Here is a 23,939-nt window from a genome sequence, read left to right on the forward strand (position 1 = left end):
GCATGGTTTACGGTTATTATTGTTACTATATTATTGTCCACTCTGTTTTTTCTTTTAAATAAAATCATTTTAAAACTTTTTTTTAAAAAAGGTTGTTGCGAGGATAATATAGAGGCAAGAAGAATGATGTAAGCTGCTTTGTGATCCCGTTGTGGAGAAAGGCAGTATGCAAATGGATTAGGATTGGGGACAGGTAAAAGACAGGGCTTTTTTCAGGGGGAACGCGGTGGAACGGAGTTCCGGAACATCTTGAAAATGGTCACATGGCTGGTGGCCCTGCCCCCTGATCTCCAGACAGAGGGGAGTTGAGATTGCCCTCCGCACCGCATGGCGTGGAGGACAATCTCAACTCCCCTCTGTCTGGAGCTCAGGGGGCAGGGCCACCGGCCATGTGACCATTTTCTCCAAGGGCAACCTACTGAGTTCCACCACCTGTTTTCCCAGAAAAAAAGCCCTGGTAAAAGATAAGTTGTTTAGTGGGTTTGAAAGAGAGAAGGACATGGGGAAAGCTTGCTAGGAGAAGGGAAAGAGGAAATAGTGTGGGGAAAATAGTAAAGAGTCCAGTAGCACCTTTAAGACTAGCTGACTTTATTGTAGCATAAGCTGTTGAGAACCACAGCTCTCTTCGTCAGATGCATCAGGACTCTTTACTATTTTGCTGCTATAGACTAACATAACTAACTCCTCTGGATCTGTGAGTGTGGGGAAACGGATACAGAGAGAAGTGAAGTACCCTACACAAACACACACAAGTCCTTGCAGATGTTTTACTATGCAACTGAGCCTGGCTCAACCAGCACCACACAACGGGGCCATACAGGAGAGGCTGCCGGGGGGGGGGGGGAGGTGAAGTGGGTGAGAAGGAGAGAAGGAAACAGGAAAAAGGGGGATAGGCTATGGGGGGGGGGGCAGGAAAGGGGCAAAGGGAAAGAGGACATGGCGGGGAAGGGAAGAATGAGATGTCCCCCCGTAAGTTGTGGGCCTCCCCACTTGTTGGTCTTATTAAAAGAAAATGAGTTCTCTGTAAATTGTACGTTTATGATATTGGAATAGTGCTGCTCTTAAAAGTAGAACAGACCTATCAAGGAAATAATTTTGCTTCTCAACAGGCCTGATTCTGGCATCCCCTGCACCCTGAATTTCTTATTTACACCTAATAGTAACCATGTAGTAATGAGAATTAACACATTGCACTGATCCTTACAAGAGCCCTGTAAGTCCACGTACTGCAGCACAGAGGCAGAGACAGTAATTTACAAAAGACGGTCGAGAGCAGTTGTGACAGAGGAAAGATTGGAATCTGCTACTGTTTGTATGGCACTTCTGGCCGTCATGTTACTTTAAAAGCATACACTTAGCGTTGCAGTGGGATTCTGCTTATTCGGTGCCTAGTTTCTGTATTCCCTTGTCTACCTAACCTACACTGAACATAACTTTTGCATTACATGTATTACTTCCGGTGGCAGAACACTGTGAGATGCTTACAAAGATATTAGAGAAGAAAGTGTATGAGGTTTTGGACTTCAGAGTGTTAGTTTGAACAAGATGGAAACATTTAAAATCTGTTGTGAGATGTCTGTTCCCCCACTCCCATCAGTAAACTAGAACTCTTCTGTCCTGTGATGTACTAGTTTTCTGTGTGCCTGGATGTAGGGCAATTGCTTAAGTTGGAGGAGTACCAGAAAACTTTCTGCTGTGTTGCAGCTCAGAAATAAAAACAAAAGGGTGTGTAGTTCATTAGGAAAAGGTGCTGGCAACTGTTGACTTGGCTGTCCTCCATGAGAAAGAGTCTGAGAGTTCAGGGTGTGGTTTGAATGCAGAATATGGGGGTGAGCATCGAAGTACTCAGGGCTTTTTTTCAGCGGGAACGCGGTGGAATGGAGTTCCGGCAGCTCTTGAAAATGGTTACATGGCCGGTGGCCCCACCCCCTGATCTCCAGACAGAGGGGAGTTTAGATTGCCCTCCACGCCAAGCGGCATGGAGGGCAATCTAAACTCCCCTCTGTCTGGAGATCAGGGGGTGGGGCCACCGGCCATGTGACTATTTTCGCCAAGGGTGATTTTAAAAACTCCCCCCTTGTTCCAGCTGACCCAAAGTGACATCATTGTGCAGTCCTGAGTTCCACCACTGAGTTCCACCACCTCTTTTCCCAGAAAAAAAGCCCTGGAAGTACTAGAATGGGGTCCCCAACCTTTTTTGAGCCCGCGGACTCCTTTGGAATTCTGACATGGACCGGTGGGCACAACAACAAAATGGCTCCTGCAGGAGGCAAAGCCAACCGCAAGATGTCATGGAGTGAGTTTATGGATAAACTCTTCATTGTAACTCTTTGACTTTACAGGTAGAAGGGCTGCTTAAGAAAGTACTTTTTAAAACGAACATATTGTTTAAAAAAATTTCCTTGCACACACGGTAACACAGTGAGGAGCTTTGTGCTGTAGTGGCATCTGTTGCTGGAGTGACTTTTTAAAAAAAATTGCATAGCCAATCAGAAGCCCCGCTGGGCAAAAACCTCATCTGGCCCTGCCCACTTCCTAAAAACACTTGGTGGGCACTAGGAAAGGTGTCAACGGGCTTCATGGTGCCCACAGGCGCCTTGCTGGGAACCCCTGTACTAGAGTAACATTAGAGTCAGGGTCTAAGATACAAACAGTTGCGTTGTATGTGCAAGTCAGCGATCTTCACCATGCGTACCTTATCTAGGCCCTTTTCACCAGTGTGTGAGCTAGCCTTTTGGGTGTGCAGTCCAATGGAAAAATTTACCGCTGATTGCTAGAATATATAAAGGTGAGAAACTAACTTTCAAGACTGGGGATGGTTTGTAAAGTTTCTTATTGTCATGATGTCCAGTAACTTTAAACTATGCAGCAGCTGTGGTTTCCGTATTGTCGACATTTTCTTTTTTGATGTAACTTTGGCCTGGAGCAATACAACAACAAGCTGCCTTACTTGGGATGCATTTCCTTTAGTAGAAGCTCGTTGTCTCTTCCTGCTAGGGTTGCCAGTCCCCCGCGGGGGGTGGTGGATCCCCTGCTCCCACCCCTGCTTACCTGGCTAGCAGGGGGAAATGCAGGGGAACGCACCTCCTGGGGCATGCTCCCAAGTGGCGTGGAACACTCCTTCACTCTGCAGCAGTCCGATTCAGGCCTGATTTGGGGTGAATCGAGTCGCTGCAGAGTGCAGGATCACTGCAAGGCCCTTTGTGCCACCCCAGCAGTGCTCCCGTGCTCTGCAGCAACCCAAATTGGACCCAATTCGGGCCAGATTTGGCCCCCTGCAGAGCACAGGAGCGCTCCCAGGGTGGTATATGGCCTGCGTGATGATTTCACTTCCTGGAAGGGATGTCATCACGCGGGATGGGGGCGCATGCACGGGCAGGAGGAATGTAAATGCCAGGTCGCCCACCTCCTTCCCAGAGGGGTAAGGGGACTTGGCAACCCTAATTCCTGCTTTGTAAAACCAGAAGTTACCCGCATGAGCAAGTGCTCCAGAACACGGGCAGTCTTAGCCAACGGGCAACAGGAAGCTTGAGGGGCCGCAACCACCCACAGCCCTGCTCCCTTGCGCTTGCCCCATTTGGAGCTCAGGCTGTTGGCTTCTGGTGGCAGCGGTAGCCCTCGCCCACCTTGTACTGGGCACAGGTTGCCCCTGACGTGACCTCAGCAGTAGGTGGCAGTGATCCTGAGGCCCCATCCTGGACTTTTGCCCTGGCTCCAGAATCGCTTAAGACTGCCCCTGCTCCACAATACCCAGTGCCGCTTTGAGGGCTGATACATTTTGTGGCATCCTCTGAAGAACAGCTGTGTGCATGTTTCTTTAACACAACGGGCTTCTCCATTCGACTTTAGGAGAAATATTCCCGAGGCAGAGAAATATTTCTGTCCTGTTCAGTGCTGCAGTCTAGCAGTTGCCAGCTTTGGTTTCAGACTACTCGAAAATATTTTGTCCGCTTTGAATTTGTCAGGACGCCAACCATTACAAACAGGATGATAGCAACAGGGTCAGCTTGCCCCTGTAGTCAGCGCGGGGCTTCTCAAATGGCAAACGAGGACCCAGGAGATGATTGTAGATATCTTCTGAGGGTGTAGTGCTGGATTCAGCAACCTTATTTCCTTAGCATCTTTAGCTATGTACCGATTAGATTGCCCAAGAAGCTTGGCCGGCAGCTGTTCTTGGTCACAGTGTGGGTTTTAAATAATGCCAAAATTCAACTAGGGCTTCCCCGTAGTGAAAAAGACTGGGGACTTGTGTACTATATTCCGAGTTCTTACAAAGGCAGGCCTGAATTTGCATGATTCCCTAGGACTGGACTGAGAGATGAAGGCGCTCTCCTTCAAATACGGAAGCCCCTAAAACAAAGCTCGTGAGGCTAGCTTTTGTCAGCTTTCATCCGTGAAGGTTGGGACACTGGTCTGCCTTACGGGAGAAGGCCTAAAGGTAGGGAAATACGGAACTTAAAACACAAAAGAAATACAATTACTAGCCAACTATAACATGTTTCTGTCTCCTTGTGCTTAGAATGAACTTCTTAAAATGGAGTCTTATTCCTGAGAGGTTTCTTTTAAGCTAAACTTTCTTCATGGCTGCTCCACCCATAATACTTAGCCGCCCCCCCCCCCCTAGTATGGAGACAGGCTTGTGTATTTTCCCCGTTGCTGCTTGGATCGCTGATAACAGCATAGTAGCAATAGGGCTTCCCTAATTTCCTCCATCACCTGGCAGTGACCGCTTCTCCTTGCGCGACTAGACCCCTTTTAGCTTCTTTAAAAGGCAATAAAATATTGTTAGACACATTATAACAATTTTATATCAAGTTTCTTGGATTCAAAGCAGTCGTTAAACGAACGTTTCTAGACCCTTTTATTGTGGAGATATAAAGGGAAAGGCGTATTCCAACATCAAAAGAATCTAGCAACTTACTTTTACCAGCCCCAAAGTTAATGCATTAAAAGCCCTTACATTTTGTGGGACCGAGCTCCCCTCCTGCAGTCAAGGATGTTAGTATGGCTTAGTGATCCTAGGCATGTAGATGGATTTTCAGAACAGTGGGCTAAGAGCTAAAGGACAAATCACACCACATGTTTTTCTCTTTGGCTTTGACTGTCCGAAACGCTGGTTCTCTGCAAACCAGGGGCCAGTCTCTGGAATGAGGAAATCTTCCTCCTCACTTTCCCACTGCTGGAGTTTTAATACAGTTTTGCCTTGTTATGTGCAGATGCTAACCATGACTGACCTAGCCAGAATCTGTTGTAACCGTATTTTGCAATTCTGCATCCAGTCTTGGCTTTGTAGTGTGCTTTCAAGCAACCATAATTAGATTTGGGGACATGTAACGCCAAAGTAGGCTTAACATAGGTGTGTGGGGGGGCATTCACGTGGGGTGAGCAAGTATTGTTGAGGGCAAACAGGAAGTTTGCAAACCGTGGTTGCAGGAAGCCAGCAGTATGTAGAGATGTAGGTACAGTGGAGGTAAGAACAGGTTGCTTTTGCAGGGAGGATCTTAGAAAATCAAAGGGTAACAGACCCGTCAGTACGAATTACACACTTTCTTCTGATATATCTTGTCAAGGACTGTTCTGGGTAACGAAAAGCGTGTAAACCAGTGTTAGAATGGAGCATGTAGAAAGAAGGCAGAATATATGAAAATGTCTCCGCTTGCCATTGGCATTTCTTTGGGGAGAGGAGGAAGGCTGTAGTTGGTTATCCCTTGTGCTGTGGTCCCCTTGTAACTACTGGCACACAAGCAAATGTTCTCTCAATAACATGCTGGTAATTACAGGAGCCTTTTGATCTTGGAGGAATCTTAATGCAGCCTAGTGTTTTGGTGTGCTCATACGGTATTAAAGGAACTATTGTCGTTGCTTCCACAGAAGTGTTGGAATGTACTTTTTCCAAAGCATTGCAGCAATTTCCTTTGTTTCAAGTGTGTCAGTAAATCTGGGTTGAGGGGGAGGGAACGAAAATTCAAAATGAGCTGTTGCTTATTTCATTGTTCAGGCAGCAGTGGAGTAGAAAATTAAGTACTCCTTGTGATTTTTCAGAGGAGACTGGCAATGGGGAAGGGCCAGCTTGCCAACAGGGGAGGATGCCAGTTCACTGCAGACTGCTCTTAGGTCTCTTCTCCTCCTCCCCTTGGGGAGTTCTGGAGAGATTCTGCACACGTTGGATAATGCACTTCCAATCCTCTTTATAGATCATTTGGAATAGATTTTTTCGTGTGCGGAACAAAAAATCCACCTCAAACGATTGATAAAGTGCATTGAAAGTGCATTATCCAACGTGTGCGGAATCAGCCTTGGAGAGAAATTGTAGTTTTATCTCATTTGGTTACTATTTTAGATGTACGTTTTTCTGATAGTCTGGAGAACAGTAGAAATTTGGGATGAAAGTGACCCTCGACTCTGTGTATAGTCAAGTAGATGGTCCAGTGTGTGTGGTTTCTTTGTGTCAATGAGAGTTTTCTTTGAATCTTTAAAATTAATTTAAAAATTATTTCTTTACTGAACAAATTGCGTAATTCACATTATGATGACCCTAAGCATAGATGGCTTTCAAAGGAGATTAGACAGATTTGTGGAAGCGACCTCCATCAATGTCCACTGTCTATGGCGTTTAAAGAGAATCTCTACATTCCATAGGTGTAAGTGCTGGGAGGCAATCATTGGGGAAACCCTTCGTCTCTGTGCCCTGTTAGTTGGCCTTGAGGGCAGTTGGTTGGCTGCTGTATAAAACATGGTGCTGGATGACATGGGCTGCCGGTCTGATCCAGCAGGGTTTGTGCTTACGTTCTTGTGTCTTTGTGGAGATTGGTAGAACTAGGATCTGGGGGACCCAGAGTTGAATCCCCACAAGAGATGGGCACAAACCAGGAAAACGGCGGTTCGTTGCAGTTTGTGGTTCATCGCATTTCACGAACCACGAACCGGCATGAAATTGCCCGGGTCACAAACCGGTTTGTTAGGTTTGTGAATACGTCACTTCCGGGTCAGCAAAAGGTCTGCAGAAAGCCCGCCCCCTGTTGCCTAGGAAACTGATTGATTGGTGCTAGGCTGTCTGCAGTGATGAACTGAAAAAAAGCCCTAAAAACTGTTACAGTTCATCAGAAATACCCTCCAACGAACTACCGGTTTGTGAACCACGAACCAGCCCGGTTTGTGATGAACTTTGGTTCGTATTTCAGTTCGTGTCCACCTCTAATCCCCATTCTACTATGGCACCTTGGAGACCAACATTTATGTTTGCACCAGTGTGCATATGTCTCAACAGCAGAAGCTTTGACCATCAAGGGTAGTTTTGAACAGGTTATCGGAAGGTTCTTGAGCTGAGGACTGAATGTTACTGCAATGTGTTGCATTCGCTGCAAAGAAACCAATGGGAGTATTGTATATAAATCAGTTTTCTCTAGTGTTTCCCTCCTGTGCTCAAGGTGCAATTTCAGGGTGAGATGCTCTTTTTTAGATCTCTGAACAATGTTCAGCAATGTGGGAGGGGCTTTTAGCATGAGCATGCAGAAGACCTGATGGAATGAGGCGTTAACAGAAGGCCTTTCTAAAGAGCAAAGTGCCTGGGGTTGAGGGGTGGCATTCAAAGAAACAGAAGAGGTGGTTTTTATAGCAGAGGGTTGTTAGGGGGCACAATGCTTCATTTTATATGTGGCCCTCCGTGGATCGCTAGTGTCCAGCAGTTACTGCAGGAGAAATGGTCAGTTGTCTTTCACCATATATCCAGTTGTCACATCTTTTGGCCCTTCGAATTGAATCGAATGCGGCTTTCTCGGTGAAATATGAACTACCAAAAACTTGGTAGCCCTTTTTGTGTTTACAGTTTCTCATAACTTCTGCACACATGTTTTGGCTTCTGGTCAGCAAGGTGTGCAAGGCAGCAATGGGTGGTGGGTTTCAGAGCCTGTCTTCCATTAAAAGAAGCTGAGAAGCTAATCGCGTGCCAGGGACAGCAGTAGTTTAAGACAGACTGTTGAGAACTTGATGAAGGAAATACATTCACTGTTTTAACTGGGGGACGACATGTGTAGAATGAAATTCAGTGTGTTTAATGTGTAGCTTGGCAGTGATTATGGGGGTTTGTGTATCATCACAGTTGAGATGGTCCTTATGTGCCCAGGTAATGCCAGTCACCACTTTGGAGTCAGGAAGGACACCAGATTGGCCATTTTGACTTGCAGGGAAGGGGGAGACCATGCCCAGTGCCACCTAATGACAGCAGTCAGACCCTGGAGGGTTTTGCCTTCCTCTTGGCACTGAGCAGGGGGTCCCTGGGGGAGTGGGGGGGGGGTAGCTGTGATTTTCCTGCATTGCGCAGGGGTTGGACTGTATGGCCCTTGGGATCCCAGCGCTATGATTCTGTTTATAAAACATACACGTATATTTTCTCTTTTGACTGAAATGTTTGCTTAAAGTTGCCCTGCCTCCTTATAAATTTATTATTCCCAAGCTTTAGAAGAGAAGTTAGTTGCCTGCCTGAGCCACACTGATCAGTTTGAAACATCTTACAGTGATCGGCACCCCACAGCTATTTATAGGAAGGATTAGCAGGCATAGATAATGTTGACAAGGAGGATATACTTTCAGTATTGTCTTTATGGAGGTTTGGGGCCAGAAAACCTTTTGTCTGGTACCCTTACTCTTACGGCATCTCTGGTAAGAAGCATTGAGCATGGAGTTGGAATAAATGAAGGCTCTTATCTCAAGCTAAGTTTCCTGATCCACAAACATTCTTTTATTGAGCGGAGTAGTCATACCACCTGACAAATATCCAACAAAGAGGGAGAGTGTAATGATTTCAAGAAATGGGTGCATGCGTCTTTAAATGTTTGGTGAGATAGGTGAAGAGTGGGGGTGAAAGAGAGAGATGAGTGAGTGATATGATTGGTTGATGACAGAGAGTGGGCGGAGTGAAGGCGGTTTTCAGTTACTGAGGGAGAGAAAAAGGTTCAGTTAGGGCAAGAGAGGCGAGCTGTGTGCAGCCTGAGTGTGTTCATGTATTTGTGAGGGAAAGGCAACCTGAGTGGAAGCCTGAACTGAATGTGTCTGTGAGACTATATATTCATTCTGTTTGAAGCAGGCAAACTGTGTGTGCACCTGAGAGAGAAAGGATTGAGAGTGAAAAGAAAACAGGCTAGCTGTGTGCTGCCTGAGGAGTTCTCTGTGAGGGAAATATAGAGCCTAGAGAAAGAGGCTAACTGTGTGTGAAGCCTTACAAGAGATCTGTGTGAATGAGTTTGGATGAAGCAACTAGAAGAACCAAGAATGACTTTTATGTAACCAATACGCTTCTTAAAAAATAAACTTTTATTTTGTTTTGTTATATCCCAGAGTTATCTCCCATTCCTATCCTCAGGGCCACATAGAACCACGAAGGAGCCTGACGCTCAAACACGTTACAAAAGGGAAAATTTAAATAAAACATTTTGGAATTATATATTCCTGGTGGCAGCTAACTACCCAGAGGGTGTGAAGGGAAAAATTAAAGCAAAATCCACCCTAAAGAAAGTGAAGATCATAACAGAGAGTTACAGCCAAAACACCGTCGTCGGATTGTATCTGGAATGATGAATTTCTCCTACAAGAGCAAAATATATTATTGGATTGATTAATCGAACTATACTCACTTAAGTATCACAATACGGGGTGATCCTTTTATGATTGTGTATTTGGAAAAGTGACGTTGTCTGACTTGTATAGGGAAAAGTTGTTATATATTCCTATGATTTTCTTTGAATTGAGAGTATAAAGTGTAAACAGTTAGCTATGGTGGTGTTTTTCTTTTCTCATTAAACCTTACAAATATCACAAGTCGGTGAAGAGCATTTTCTGGACTCTGCTGACATCCAGGCTAAAATCCATTTTCTCATCATCATAGTTTAATTTGAGACTCTTAGTTGTACAGACAACTGGGCACGAACAACGGATACCTGCTGAAGAGGAGATTGCTAGCTTAATTGGCATTTGGGTATAATTTTGGAGAACTAAGTGATGACTTGTGGGGCTTGGGTTCCTTCTTGGTTGGCTATGACCTTAGATTGAGAAATAATGAATGCTCTGACCGGACTAGCAAACACCCAAGAAGATAGAATTAATATTCAACAAGACCTGAATACTCTGGAGAAGTGGGCAGCTGTGAATAGGATGCAATTCAACAAAGACAAGTGCACAGTATTACATCTGGGCCACAAAAATGGGAAGCGCAAATACTGGATGGGGGATACAGTTACGGGCAGTAGTATATGTGAAAGGGATCTTGGGGTATGTAAGAGTGGACTGTAAACTAAATATGAGCAGTCAGTGTGATGCGGTGTCAAAAAAGACCAATTCAGTCCTGGATTGTATCAAAGGGGCCATAGCGTCGAAATCACAGGAGGTCATAGCCCCTCTCTATACTGCCTTGGTCAGGCCACACCTGGAGTACTGTGTGCAGTTCTGGAGGCCTCAATTCACAAAGGATGTGGACAAAATCGAGAGGGTGCAGAGGAGAGCGACGAGGATGATCAGGGGTCTGGAGACTGAGCCCTACGAGGAAAGGCTGAGGGCCTTGGGAATGTTTAGTTTGGAGAAGAGGAGATGGAGGGGGGACATGATTGCTCTCTTTAAATATTTGAAAGGCTGTCATTTGGAGGAGGGCAGGGAGCTGTTCCAGTTGGCAGCAGAGGGTAGGACCCAAAACAATGGGCTTAAATTACATGGACAAAGGTACGGGCAGGATATTAGGAAGAACTTTTTCACGGTCAGAGTAGTTCAAAAGTGGAATCAGCTGCCTAGGGAGGTGGTGAGCTCCCCCTCACTGGCAGTTTTCAAGAAGAGTCTAGATGAACATTTGTCAGAGATGCTTTAGGCTGTACTTGCATTGGGCAGAGGGTTGGACTAGATGGTCTGTATGGCCCCTTCCAACTCTATGATTCTATCGCACAGAAGGTGGGATTAGAATGGGATAACCCCCATGTACATTAACCTCCAGCATCTTTAGAGGAGGGAATACAAGTAAATTCAACTCCCCCAACCTTTCCTTTGAGAGTCCCTCACTTGTTAGTCTGCATATCCTGAGCAGAATCTTTTGTCTGCCTCGCAACGACTCTCTACTCACATTTTGGGGCTACTCTTACTGTACCCTGGGAGACCAAAGTCGAATGCATTTGCTTTGCCCGGTCTTCCGAATAAAGCAAGAATAATGCCATCAACGTGTAGAGTGCTATGCACAGGCGCAAAAGCATACACTCTAAATATAATTTACTTGTTTATATTTACTTATTGTCCGTCTTTCTCATTGATACTCAAGCAGGATTGCGTAGTGTAAGTCAACATAATCAGTAGGACTAGAATCACAGCAGTCAGGAACAAAGCATAAAGTATTAGGCATGATAGGTTAAACAGTACAGAAAATGATATTACATAAATATGTAAACAAAACCTTAAGAGTAGGATAATGCATACAACAAATAGATAATACATAGTATGCACAGGTGATAAAACCTTGAATTGGGTCCAGTACCTGATCAGTAACCAGTAGGGTGTCTACACAGCAGGAGTGATATGGAGATTCCACTTCGCACCTGATAGTAGCCAAACTGCTGAACTAACTGGAGTTTCCAGGCTGTCTTTAAGGATAGACCCATGTAGAGTGCACTGCAGTAGTCTAGCCTTGAGGTAACCATAGCATGTATCCACATGGCCAGGTCAGTTGAGTCACGGTAGGGGGCCATCTTCTGAGCTAAGTGGATTTGGTAGAATGCCTTTTTTTGTTGTTGCAGCAGTTGCATCAGCTTGCTTCTCCAACAATAAAGTTGGATCCAGAATCACCCCTAGGCTCTAGAAAGCCACTGCAAATAGAACTGATGACACCACCATGTGACCAATAGGATTATCTTGTTGCAACATAGAGATTCTCCCTGTATCTTTTAAAAAATCCCCTTTCAGCTGAGATGTGAGGTGGGCATCTGGATTTTTCCTGGCTCTGCGATTCCACTCCCATCTGCTATAGCAAGCATTAATCGCCTTACAAGGTACAGGAGAATTTCTGGCTTTTGATGTGATAGCCCTAGAGGTCAGTCCTGGACTTCAGTTTGAAATCTCAGCCTGTTTTCTTTCAGCACAGAAACTTTCACGCAACTCTGTACAGCTTCTTAATAAAAATTTTGAGCGGAGGATCGACAGAATATTGGTCCATGATTGCTTTAAGTGTCTTGAGGATCTTTGGGGTAGGTTGCTAAAAATTAATGAAAGCAGAGGCTTGGGAAAGAAATGTAATCTAGCTGCCTTTTCAGGCCGTAGGCAAGGGTGGCGAGTTCTAGAGAAGATCAGTATGTTGAACATGGGTCCTTGTATGTACATCATTCTTGCACAGGAGGAATGGCTACTCAAGATGGGTGAGAGCTACAAGGAACTACATGGCTTTACTTCAAAAGAAAATAGTTCACTTCTGGTCATTTATATGTATTTTGGTCTGATGAGTGGAGAAAGGGAAAAGAAGTCCATGCAAGAGCCCTGGTTTCAGATGCTGTTCTAAAGATGTCTTGTAGAATAGTCAAGTGGCCGCCCATACCGGCTACTATTTGGCCTAACAATAGTATTTGTCGCTTACTATAAAAAATGTGGAGTCAGAAGCATGTCTGTGGCTTTGAACAGAAAGTCTTTATGGTAAGGGATATAAGGGAACAAACAAACTAGATATATTAAAGACATAGTCTTTGTGTGTACATAACCCTTGTTGCTCTTACAGGGCCAAGCACAACACAGAACACCTAATCAGTCTTTTGACCTTGTTCCTGTGTACAGTTGCGTTGCTGCTGGAGTTGGCAACCGGACTTATTTGTCTTTAAACACCGTCTAAATAGAGGAATAAAACGTGACTTCAGATTGCATCGTAATTGCTTTTCTGTCTTCCAGCTCTGCTTTGAACACATAGTCCCAAAATGCACGTGTGTGTGCGTGTCCCTTTTTAAAATTGTGTTATGTATTGCCAGGGCTTTTTTTCTGGGAAAAAAGGTGGTGGAACTCAGTGGGTTGCCCTTTGAGAAAATGGTCACATGGCTGGTGGCCCCGCCCCCTGATCTCCAGGCAGAGGGGAGTTGAGATTGCGGCAATCTCAACTCCCCTCTGTCTGGAGATCAGGGGGCGGGGCCACCAGCCATGTGACCATTTTCAAGAGGTTCCGGAACGCCGTTCCACCGCGTTCCAGCTGAAAAAAAGCCCTGTGTATTGCAGGGAAGGACTTTCCACATGTTTGATCTGCAAACCAAATAAGGTCAATTTCCAATCAAAATTAACAAGGGAATTGGAATCAGGCTGAATAAATGTATTAAAGAGGCATGTAGAATAACATAACAGGTGTCTCTGGCTTGATATTGTAGGGGACTATTGCCAGTCCAGGCTAAAATGGAACTAGGTGTATTCCTAAACTCACTTTTGGACACCCGACTATAGCTAGGTTTTCATTTAGTTAAGTATTGTCTTGGCTGGCAGTGGTCACATGTAACAAACTATTGTGAGTCAAGGAAATTAACAGTGAAGAGGTAGGTGGACAAATAACTCAACCTGTTCTGTTAAAAACTGAAGCAGGCCTGAAAGTTTATCTTCTCTGGGCCGGTATTGACACAGCACTGTCTTGTCTCTTCTTGGTTGTGCATTTGGGAGTGCTCCAGTTGCTTGTACTCTCCTCCCTGGCTTGTGGATGACTTCCTCCTTCACTTTCATTTCAGAGCTTAAGCTAGTTTAGAACTAATTTTGGTGATTCTCTAGTTACAAGCACATTTGTAAATAATATTTTGAGCAAACTGTGAGAGAGAATTTGTGAGTGGAGGAGAAGAGCTACCTTCTGGACATGCGCCCAGGTTCTTCACCACAGTTGGTGGAGCAGCGTTGGCCCTCTTTCCTCATTGTCACTGCTTCTGCAGGCTAAATTTGACTGAGATGACCACTGCTTTGGGGGGTTTTAGGCTGTTGGGATGCAGCGCGTATCTGCAAAAAAGTTTAGAAGCCAGGAGAAACACTTCAGTATCACAAGTGGATGGGATATGTACGACTGCTTCTTGGCCTTGCCTCCTGTTTTTGAAGAACAATGGATATCTTCATAAACTTGGGGCACTGATGAGTATCTCTTAATATGTTTGCCTACCTTCTGAAAGATTGCCTCTGTGGATATAATCTGGTTTTGTCAGCCAAAGTGGCATGTAGTTGAATGATTGTGTCTTAAATTACAAGTTTGTTTTTAGCCCTGCAGTCTTGCAAAGGTCTTTCAGTATAGTTTCCATTTGCACTCAGGAGAGTTTAATTTACTTACTTATTTTGTTTATACCCTGAATTTATCTCCAATAGGGACCCAAAATGGTTTACATCTTTCTCCTCTCTACCATTTTATCCTCAAAACAACAGCCCTATAAACTAGGCTAGACTGAGAGTGTGTAACTGGCCCAAGGTCACCCAGAAAACTTCTCCAAGGTGGAGTGGGGATTTGAACCCATGTCTCCCAGATCCTAGTCTCACACTTTAACCACTACATCATGCTGGCGTAGAGATTAGGTTTAGGGGACCAAAATAATGATCTGGGGTAGTGATGAGGTTTAGGGGTCATTATTTCTGTCCCCAATAGCTATGTGTGTTTAGCCAAGTCTGAGTATTTTTGTTCAATTCAAGCAAGTAATTTAGCAAAATAGTAAAGAGTCCAGTAGCAATCTGACGAAGAGAGCTGTGGTTCTTTTTTTTTTTTTTAACAAAATTTTTTATTGGGTTAGAATCCGTTATTTTACATTACATTCAATTTTCCCCAAATTTTTCATTTCTAACCCCCTCCCTTTCCCCCCCTTTTGTTGACTTCCAAGAGAGAGAGCTGTGGTTCTTGAAAGCTTATGTTACAGTAACGTTGGTTACTCTTAAAGGTGCTACTGGTCTCTTTACTATTTTGCAACTACAGACTAACTCGGCTAACTCCTGTGGATCTTTGATCACTGGGCATCATTGCAGACGACTTTCATATCTGTCTTCCTGGCTCAGACCAGCCTGGAGCACTCTGTGAGAATCCTTATAGGAGCCAAGGTGGGGGGCGAGTCCTAGATTGTTCCATAGTCCATTCATGAACCTTTTCTCCTTCTTGCCCCTTCTCTGCCCAGCCATATACAGATAGTTAAGCATGTAATCGCAAGCCGAAATACTTACATTTTTGGCTGCAGCCTTGTGCATAATTTAAACATGTCTGTATCCCATTGGTTACATTTGCAGCCAGGTTAGATGCATTCAGTTAGGCAAGTCTTTAGAGCTAAGGCTGTTGCTTAACAGGATTGACTCCACTGGCTTTTTAGCCAACATGTCTCCACTGAAATCATTAGGAGTACGTTGGCTTAATTAACCGATTTCTGTTGAAGTGGCGAGCGGATCGGTAACTTGTCTCCCAGTGTTTTGCTTTCAACCAAACAACGATTCCAGGAATCAACAATTAATAACAATTCATTTTCATTTTATAGTGCAAAAGTGCCAAAGTGCAAATTGCAAAGATACAAAACAATAAATATAATAAATACAATAAGGTCTTATGTTTCTCGTGTCCAAACAATCATGGAATAACGATGTCCAAAAAGGGGATAACATGAAAACCCACACGGGGGCTGAACACAGAGTCACAATATGGGATGAGTGATGACCCCAGTCCAAATTGGAGTAAAATCCAAACGTGCCGACGGGATTATGCGAGCATCTTATACAATTCCTGTTTCGTATATGTCATACTTCTTCCTGGGCACAGTTAATTCTGGACTGTAACAAAAATATAATCTCTTCTTAAAATTATGACATTTCTATAAATTATTCAACAATTTTCCACAATACATACTTACTAGTCACCATATAAATAGATACACCAATGTGACTGTACATAATGTTCCTCCCAACTTCAATACTTCAATACATCACGAGAATGAACAATGACGTGGACATGAAACATACAGGAAAAGGGGACCTCCTAAATACATAATTAACAAATTGATTAATGGGTCCCGTCCTCAGGGACAGCAAAACTTACAGCAATCATATAGCCATCAGATAGTAAAACTTACAAATAGTAAAACTTACACACAGCTAGCAAATAGACCCATCATACCAATGTATCTATACTGGTTACCTAGTTGGGCTTATACTGCTATGCAAGGAGAAGTGGAAGGATTACTAGGGAAGGTGGAAGGAATACCAGCAAATCACAAATGTTACCCCAGAAAGCAGGAATAGTCAATTTCATTATTGGGCTCAATTTCATTATTGGGCTCATAATTTGTTAATTATGTATTTAGGAGGTCCCCTTTTCCTGTATGTTTCATGTCCACGTCATTGTTCATTCTCGTGATGTATTGAAGTATTGAAGTTGGGAGGAACATTATGTACAGTCACATTGGTGTATCTATTTATATGGTGACCAGTAAGTATGTATTGTGGAAAATTGTTGTTGAATAATTTATAGAAATTTCATAATTTTAAGAAGAGATTATATTTTTGTTACAGTCCAGAATTAACTGTGCCCAGGAAGAAGTATGACATATACGAAACGGGAATTGTATAAAATGCTCGCATAATCCCGTCGGCACGTTTGGATTTTACTCCAATTTGGACTGGGGTCATCACTCATCCCATATTGTGACTCTGTGTTCAGCCCCCGTGTGGGTTTTCATGTTATCCCCTTTTTGGACATCGTTATTCCATGATTGTTTGGACACGAGAAACATAAGACCTTATTGTATTTATTATATTTATTGTTTTGTATCTTTGCACATTGGCACTTTTGCACTATAAAATGAAAATAAATTGTTATTAATTGTTGATTCCCGGAATCGTTGTTTGGTTGCAGTCCTTACTATCCGGGCGTTTCCCTTGTGTTGCTCATCAGTGTTTTGCTTTCTGCAGCAAGTCGCGCCTAGTATTGCTTCTCAGAACAGTGTTTAATAACTTAAAGGTTGTGTTCATGATGGGTCGGGGAGAAGGTAGATAAATACCAAGCAAGGCTCATAAGGCGACACCGAATGCTTGTTTCTGTAAATCATTTCTCAGATGAAACCTCCAGAGAAGTTCATGTCCCTGAGGCACTAGTTTGTTTCATTCAGTTGTGTGGGATAGGACTCCTGCACAGATGCCATTCATGTTCCTTGGCCACAGTCAAGACCAAGGGTCATTTCGTAGAAAAAGAGCTGGAGGAACTCATTAGCATAACTCGTTAGCACAACTCATTAGCATATGCCGTGCCCCTTGCCATCACCGGAAGTGTCATTAGCATAACTGATTTGCATATGCCGCACCCCTGACATTGCCTATCCTAGCTGTTGGACCCAATCCTGGCCATTCAGGGCTGAAATTGGGCCCAAAATGGGAAAAAGGGGCTGAAAATGGCCAAAAAGGGGCCCAAAATGGTCAGGATCGGGCCACTGCTGAGTGGGAGAGTGATCCACCACCCGTCAGAGGCCCGGTCCGGCCCATTTCGGTCCCAATCCAGGCTGAAACGGGCCCCAAATGGCTGAGAGTCAGGTGGGTGGGAACACCTGACATGTGACCTCTTTGGGGAATTACTGGAACTGCATTCCTGTGTGTTCCCCCTTGAAATGAGCCCTGGTCAAGACCAGAATAGATCAGAAAGCACATAGCTGGAGGGTCTGCTGGAACCTGAAGCCCAAGAACCAGTGTTCTAGATTTGGAAAGTTCTAAGACAGTGTTTGGAATTCCAACCAATCCTTCAGACTTGGCGTGATGTCATTTATAGCTCCAAATGCAATTAGTTTCCTTTTAAACATGCAACGTGAAGTATTCAGGAAAGTCTTGTGTCACACAATCTATCACAACTCTTTTCTCAATGATAAAACTATTTTCTTATCCTTTTTTTTGATGAAGTAGCTAGCAAGTCTCTTAATTACCTGAGCAAAGAAGGGTGTTCAAATCCATTCTGAACAAACATTTCTGCTGTTTTTCTGTTCTAGGACAGCGTAGATCAGACGGCACGCAGTCGGCGGGAACTAGTGGAACCTGGATTCCAAGAACAATCAAATCGCATCTCCTTAAATCACCAAGGTAAAGGGACAAAAAATGCATAGCCATATTGGTCTATGAGAAAAATGCCCAACAGTGAACTTTGAGTAACGATACCCCTTGCCAAGTTGCCAAAGCTTGCTTGTACAGCTTTGATTTGGGTGTTCTAAGTCTCCTGTAGTAAAATGGAGAAGGTTTATGGATATGGTATATTGGAACTATTGCTTTGAGGGGAACTCCTAGAAGCCCTCCAGAAAGGAGAGGACCAGGTCTTCTGTGACCATAGATGGGGGAGGGGTTAGAATTGTAGAGGCCTAGCTCTGGCCTGTTGAGTTAGTTTCCTGTGTGTCTTCCAATAAACATAGTTTTTGCTGTCATTGCTGCCTCCATTGCTGATCCTTCCCCCCACCCCACACACACAACAATGAAGGCCTAATTGTGGTATTTTCCTAATGTAGGGGTGTGTGCTTCAGGTTTCCAATTTGGATAAAAAAACCCGAATTGGACCCTATTTGTAAAGATGCGAGATTCCTGAATTGGGGCCAGCATGGTGGCCTCCATTTGGAAATCCCGAATCAAAGCTTTCCCGAAGCATTCAAGTTGCTTCAGGAAGCTTTGGGGTGAGTTTAAAGGGCCCTTTCCTGCCGCTTGCAAACAGCAGGTCCCTTTAAACTGTCACGTGGATCCCCTCCCCTGGATCCCCCCAACGCCACCTGACAGCTGATAGTTTAAAAGGCCCTTTAAACACCCCACAACCCCCAGCTCCAACCCCCCACTTACCTTGGCTCTGCTGCTGTGGTGGTTGAGGCCGCGGCTCGGCAGTGGTAGCTCTGGGCTTCTCTGCTGCCCTGCGGGCCTGCACGGCAATGGTGGAGGCCGAAAAGGCCCTTTGTGCCCCTCAAATGGCCGCCGATAAGGCCTTCCTGGCCACCCTGCCATGCTACGTGCTGTCAGATCTGGCCTTCCTGGCCACCCTGTGGGCCCAGAGGAGGAGGCACAGCGGCACTGGTAGTGGCACTGTTGGCTCCAGCCCTCCCTGCCGCCGCTGCGGGCCTAGAGGAGAAGGAGGCGACTGGCCTTCCCCGCCCGGCCAGGTAAGTGAGTTGGAGGGGATGGGGGTGAAGTGGGGGGGGGGTGAGGGAGTGGGGGTGGGTGGGGGTGCTGGGAGAAAACCCAGCCCCCTGAATCACTTTGGAATGCTCCGAATCTTTATGGAGCATTCCGAAGTGATTCAAATACCCGAATCCAAAGCAGCTTGCCACTTGGGGTTTGGGTATTTCCGAATGTTTTTCCTGCTTCGAGTAAACCCGAAGCAGGAAACCCAAATATTTTCGGGGTGCACACTCCTAGTCTAATGTATTTTTAGATTGACCGCCTTTAACCATATCTGATTCACAATACAGTCTAAAACCAAATGACAAATTCAGAAATCCATTAAAACAATAAATCAAGCAATCTCAACCCCCTGCCCTTTTCAGGAAGACTGGCATCTAGTGTAGATCATCACAGCAGTCTGAACCTTGCAGACTTGGTTAAGAGCCTAGAGGTTATACTGGATCCAGCGCTACTACTAGAAAAACATGTTAAGGTAGCTGCAAAAAATACTTTCTACAATCTCACTCTAGCCTGGAAGATGGCTTCTTATCTCGACACAGCTGACCGGGCCACCTAGATCCATGCTACAGTAACATCAAAACTTGACTATTGTAATTGGTCTCCCATCTAAGTTTAACTAGGAGGCTCCAGTTGGTGCAGAATGCTGCAGCTCAACTGTTAGCAGGAGCGAGCAGGAGCATAAACATTACTCCCATCCTACAGTCACTCCATTGGCTACTGATCAGTTACCATGCTCAATTCAAGGTTATTACATGCAAAGCTCTTCACAGCCTTGGCCCAACATACCTACGGGACTGCCTCCCTCTCTATGTCCCTCCATGGCAGCTTTGCTCATCCGAATAGTGTCTCTGGCAGGTGCCAGCCTGCACATGGGCAAAATCAACTGCCGCCCATACATGGGCTTTCTCTGTGGTGGCCCCTACCCTATGGAATGGCCTGCCTGAGGAGGTCAGGAGAGCCCCCACCCTCCTGGCTTTTCACAAACAATGCAAAACCATATTATTCAAAAAGGCTTTTTACTCAGATAGTAGGGCGGTATTGTAGGGAGGGGGTCTTGGATGTTTCGCTAATGAGTTAGGAACCATAGACTTGACCATTTTATGTTGCCTTATGTATTATCTGTTGCTTTAAATATGTACTCCTATATACTACTTGTGCTTCATGTTAATGTCACTCCCAGAATTGATTATGTTCTCCACCCCCATATTGGATCCTTGCTAATGCTATGTCTTTGTAAACTTGTATTCATTTACCCTATGACATTGTTTATGGAAATGTTCTTGACACTGTATGGAAATGCCTGCCCTTGTCCTTGCTACTGATTGTACTGATCTCACACTATGTAATCCGCCTTGAGTCTCAGTGAGAAAGGCGGACTATAAATAAATAAATAAGGTAAATAAATAAGTCTTTAGGGATGTGGTCACTCGCAACACTTAGGGAGGGTACTGCTTAGGAATGTGTGTGTGTCCGGGGGCGGGGGGGGGGGGGTGACAGCCAAAAAAACCCTCCTTGGTCGAGGCCAACTTAACTTTAGTTAAGGTCTCCCTATGGAAGACCTTTTGTTTGGCTTTGAAGTACACATGGTGTAAAAAGATGTTTGCTCTTGGCCTTGCTGCAGAGTCTGTTCTCCTTTGGAGAATAAAAGCTAGCACCCTTCTCTCCCCCGCCAATTCTCATATGCTTCAAATCAAATGCCTGTACTCCTGCATCTTTTCTGTGACTGATGCTGCTCAGAAAATTGCTGTCTGGTATTTTCGGTTCTTTGGTTGTGTGTCTTTAATTTGATTCTCAAAGGCTTTGAGAAGGAAGCTAGCTGAGCCATGAATTCAGAACGTGGTCCGGAACAGTGTTCTAAGATCACATCGTCTCCAAAATTTCTGAACTTGAGTTCATTCATAGATTCCATACGATGGACTGAATAGAGACATAGGATTCTTATCTCACTACAGATGCTAATTTTCTCTAATGCCTACTCCTAAGCATTTCTCTCATTTTTGCATTGTACGTTTGCATACTGACTTCCTTCTTTGCAGCACCCCTCCTACCTCCCGGGTGGGATATAAGGGCCGAAGGATCTCCATTCCTACTTGTATCAGTTAGAGGGAGCGCGACTCTGTCAGTTTCACCTCTGTACACAAGCCAGCGGAGATCGCTTCTCAGAGGATTTGTTAGTTTCATCTTCGCCTCCCCACATGGGAGGTGAAATTGACAGTGTCTTTGGAGAAGCGATTATGAAATTAACAAACTCTCTGAGGAGCGATCTCCACCGGCTCTGTCTTTTTAAGTTACTCTCATGTAGAGAGGTGAAATAGACAGGGCTCTATCTTTTAAAACTGCGCATCCTGGCTAACATTGTGTCTCCCTACACTTAAGTGTCCCTGTGTAAGATGGCTCGTGTAGAGGAACTCTCAGATTGTACATGACAGCCGCTGTAGATCTTGCATTCAAATTACAGATTCAGGGCAACTGAAATTCAGACCTTGATTCAGGTGTCATTTATAGATAGCAGTCTGAATGTCTCCAGACACTTGCCATATGTTACGTTATAGCTCAGCTGATATGCCAGTGGGAGAAAGTTCTTGAATTCCTTGTGGGAATAGGAAGAAGCCCGGATGGAAACAATGTGTTGTGCCGTGTCACAGTTTTGTGATGTTTCTAAGGATTAACTACATCACTTTTTAAAGTGTCCTGATTGCACCAGAGAAGGAGGCATGGTCTGCTACATAAAAGATCCCCATTTCCAGTAATGGTTTCACTGTTATCTTTAAATGAAGATAAGTGCTTCTAAGGACAAGCATTACTGTGGGAGCAAGCTGCCCTCTTGACACCTGTGCAGCCTGATGCATAGTCCTGCTGCTCAGTACCAGATTTTTAGTATACAGTACCTGCGGGTATAAAGCTGCATTTAAGTACAAAAAAGGCAAAAAATTAATATAAAATTGCCTGCCAAAGGCTCCAGGATTATGTTACAACCTACTGTTCTGGTTTCAGTTTTGCCATTTTGAAATGTATGCTGGGATTTTCTTGTGCAAAGTGTTATCTTATAACCCTTTCTGGATCACTAATAATAAATTTGATTCAATTTGATCAGCCTTTATTGGCATATAACAAAGAAAACAGAATGGTACAGAGAAAAAAAAGAACAAAATATCAAACAGTTGAGTGATATCGACAGTTATTTCTGAAACTTGCATGGCCAGGCACTGTCTTTGTATTACTAACTGTACCGAGACAATTCCACATATTCTTTTCTATTGTCCTTTTTATGCCGCTATTCATTTTAAATATTTAAGCTCTATTTTAGCTAATATGATAGGTTCTTCTGATTCCCACAAGGGAATCTTTTAAATGATTTCTCCTCCGATATAACTGAGAATGTAGCAAAGTTTTTACAACTTCCTATAAAGCTGGGCCAGGAGAACTAATAATCAATGTAATTCTAGCTGGCAGAACACTGAACACAAAGAGCCTCAGTTTTGCCTCCCAAGGACCCCCGAGTGGAGTGAGGAGGGAAGGGATAGGTCAGCACTTGAGTCCTTTTCCTCTTTCTCTCCAATTGGAGAGGGGTTCCTTTCCTACACCCCTCAAAGGGACCAAGTTTGGAGGGAAGGGGATTCCAGCTCTCCAGGGTCGTTCTCCTCCCCGCAAGTTGCTCCCTAGTCATTCCCTTTACGTTTCTTGGCACGCCTGGATATAGAAGCAGCCCCAACTATCTTGGGCTCTGGCTGCGAGGTTTCAAATAGCTCCTTTACGTAATGGCACTTTTACGTGCCCTGCCCCATACCTTCCTGTCCTGTGGGATTGGCCCTTCTTCTGGGAGTTTCCACACCGGGCCACAGTTGCACTGTGTGTGTTGCGGGGTGGGGGCGTTCCAGGTGGCCAAAGTCTAACAAACTTCATAATAAACTTACTGCACGTGATAACTGTCAGTGCTGCAGAGATGTGAGGATTTTAGTAGTGCTGAACAGCAAATTTCGTAATGAAGTCAAGGTTGTCTTCAATAAGAGTTTAAGATTCGTAAGCAAACACTGGATCTGTTTAGCTTGGTGGCTGAGTGGCATTTTTTAAAAAATCAGCTGATGCTGTGATAGCCAATTTAGGTAAAACTCTCAGGTGAAGTCAGAACTATTGTAAAAGTAATGATTGGATTATCTTAGAACAGATTGTTAAAAGTGGATTTTTTAGGAAGCCCTGGAATATGTCATATGCAAATGGATGATTAAACTTGACAGAGTGGAAACTGTGAAATGGAAATAGAATAAAACTGAAGCCATTGCAACTAAAATCAACTTTAGAAGGATGTGAATTCTGTGGTGGGGCTTCTGCAGGAAACTTTCGTACAGAAGTCTTTGCAAGTATTTTCACAGTGTGCTCTCCATAATTCTTACCTACTGTATGCTTAACTGAGTAGCAGAATTCTATTATCCTGTGGGCTATAAATATTGAACATAACAGTTTCTTAGTAAGAGGATGTCTGAGACCTCTACATTTAAAGGCAGAGAGGTACCTCAAATGGATTATAATGATAGTTGTATCTTAAATTTGGCGGTGGTGGAAAGTGCCGTCAAGTCATAGCTGACTTGTGGCAACCCCTGCGTGGAGTTTTCGAGGCAAGAGATTTACAAAGGCGTTTTGCCATTGCCTGCCTCTGCATGATGACCCCGGTCTTCCTTGGAGGAGGGGTGTGCAGGGCCAGGGTGATTCGGGTTTCCCGATTCAGTTTACCCGAATTGGGGAAAAAATTCAGAATAAAGGGCCATGATATGGCCCCCCAAAAGTGGTTCTCCCACCACACCATTTTATTTCTACTGTGGGGA

General features: G+C 44.4%; 1 protein-coding gene across 4 annotated transcripts in view; it reads left to right on the forward strand.

Annotated features, from left to right (window-relative positions):
• GRB10 (growth factor receptor bound protein 10) overlaps positions 1-23,939 on the forward strand; it is a 155,449-nt gene that overhangs the window by 46,212 nt on the left and 85,298 nt on the right. For all 4 annotated transcript variants that reach the window (XM_054991190.1, XM_054991192.1, XM_054991191.1 and 1 more), the window contains exon 3: positions 17,955-18,045. In XM_054991190.1, the coding sequence (XP_054847165.1) occupies positions 17,955-18,045 (91 nt within the window). The remainder of the gene's footprint in view (positions 1-17,954; positions 18,046-23,939) is intronic.

Source organism: Eublepharis macularius, chromosome 11 (genome assembly GCF_028583425.1).
Source record: "Eublepharis macularius isolate TG4126 chromosome 11, MPM_Emac_v1.0, whole genome shotgun sequence".
Taxonomy (NCBI): domain Eukaryota; kingdom Metazoa; phylum Chordata; class Lepidosauria; order Squamata; family Eublepharidae; genus Eublepharis; species Eublepharis macularius.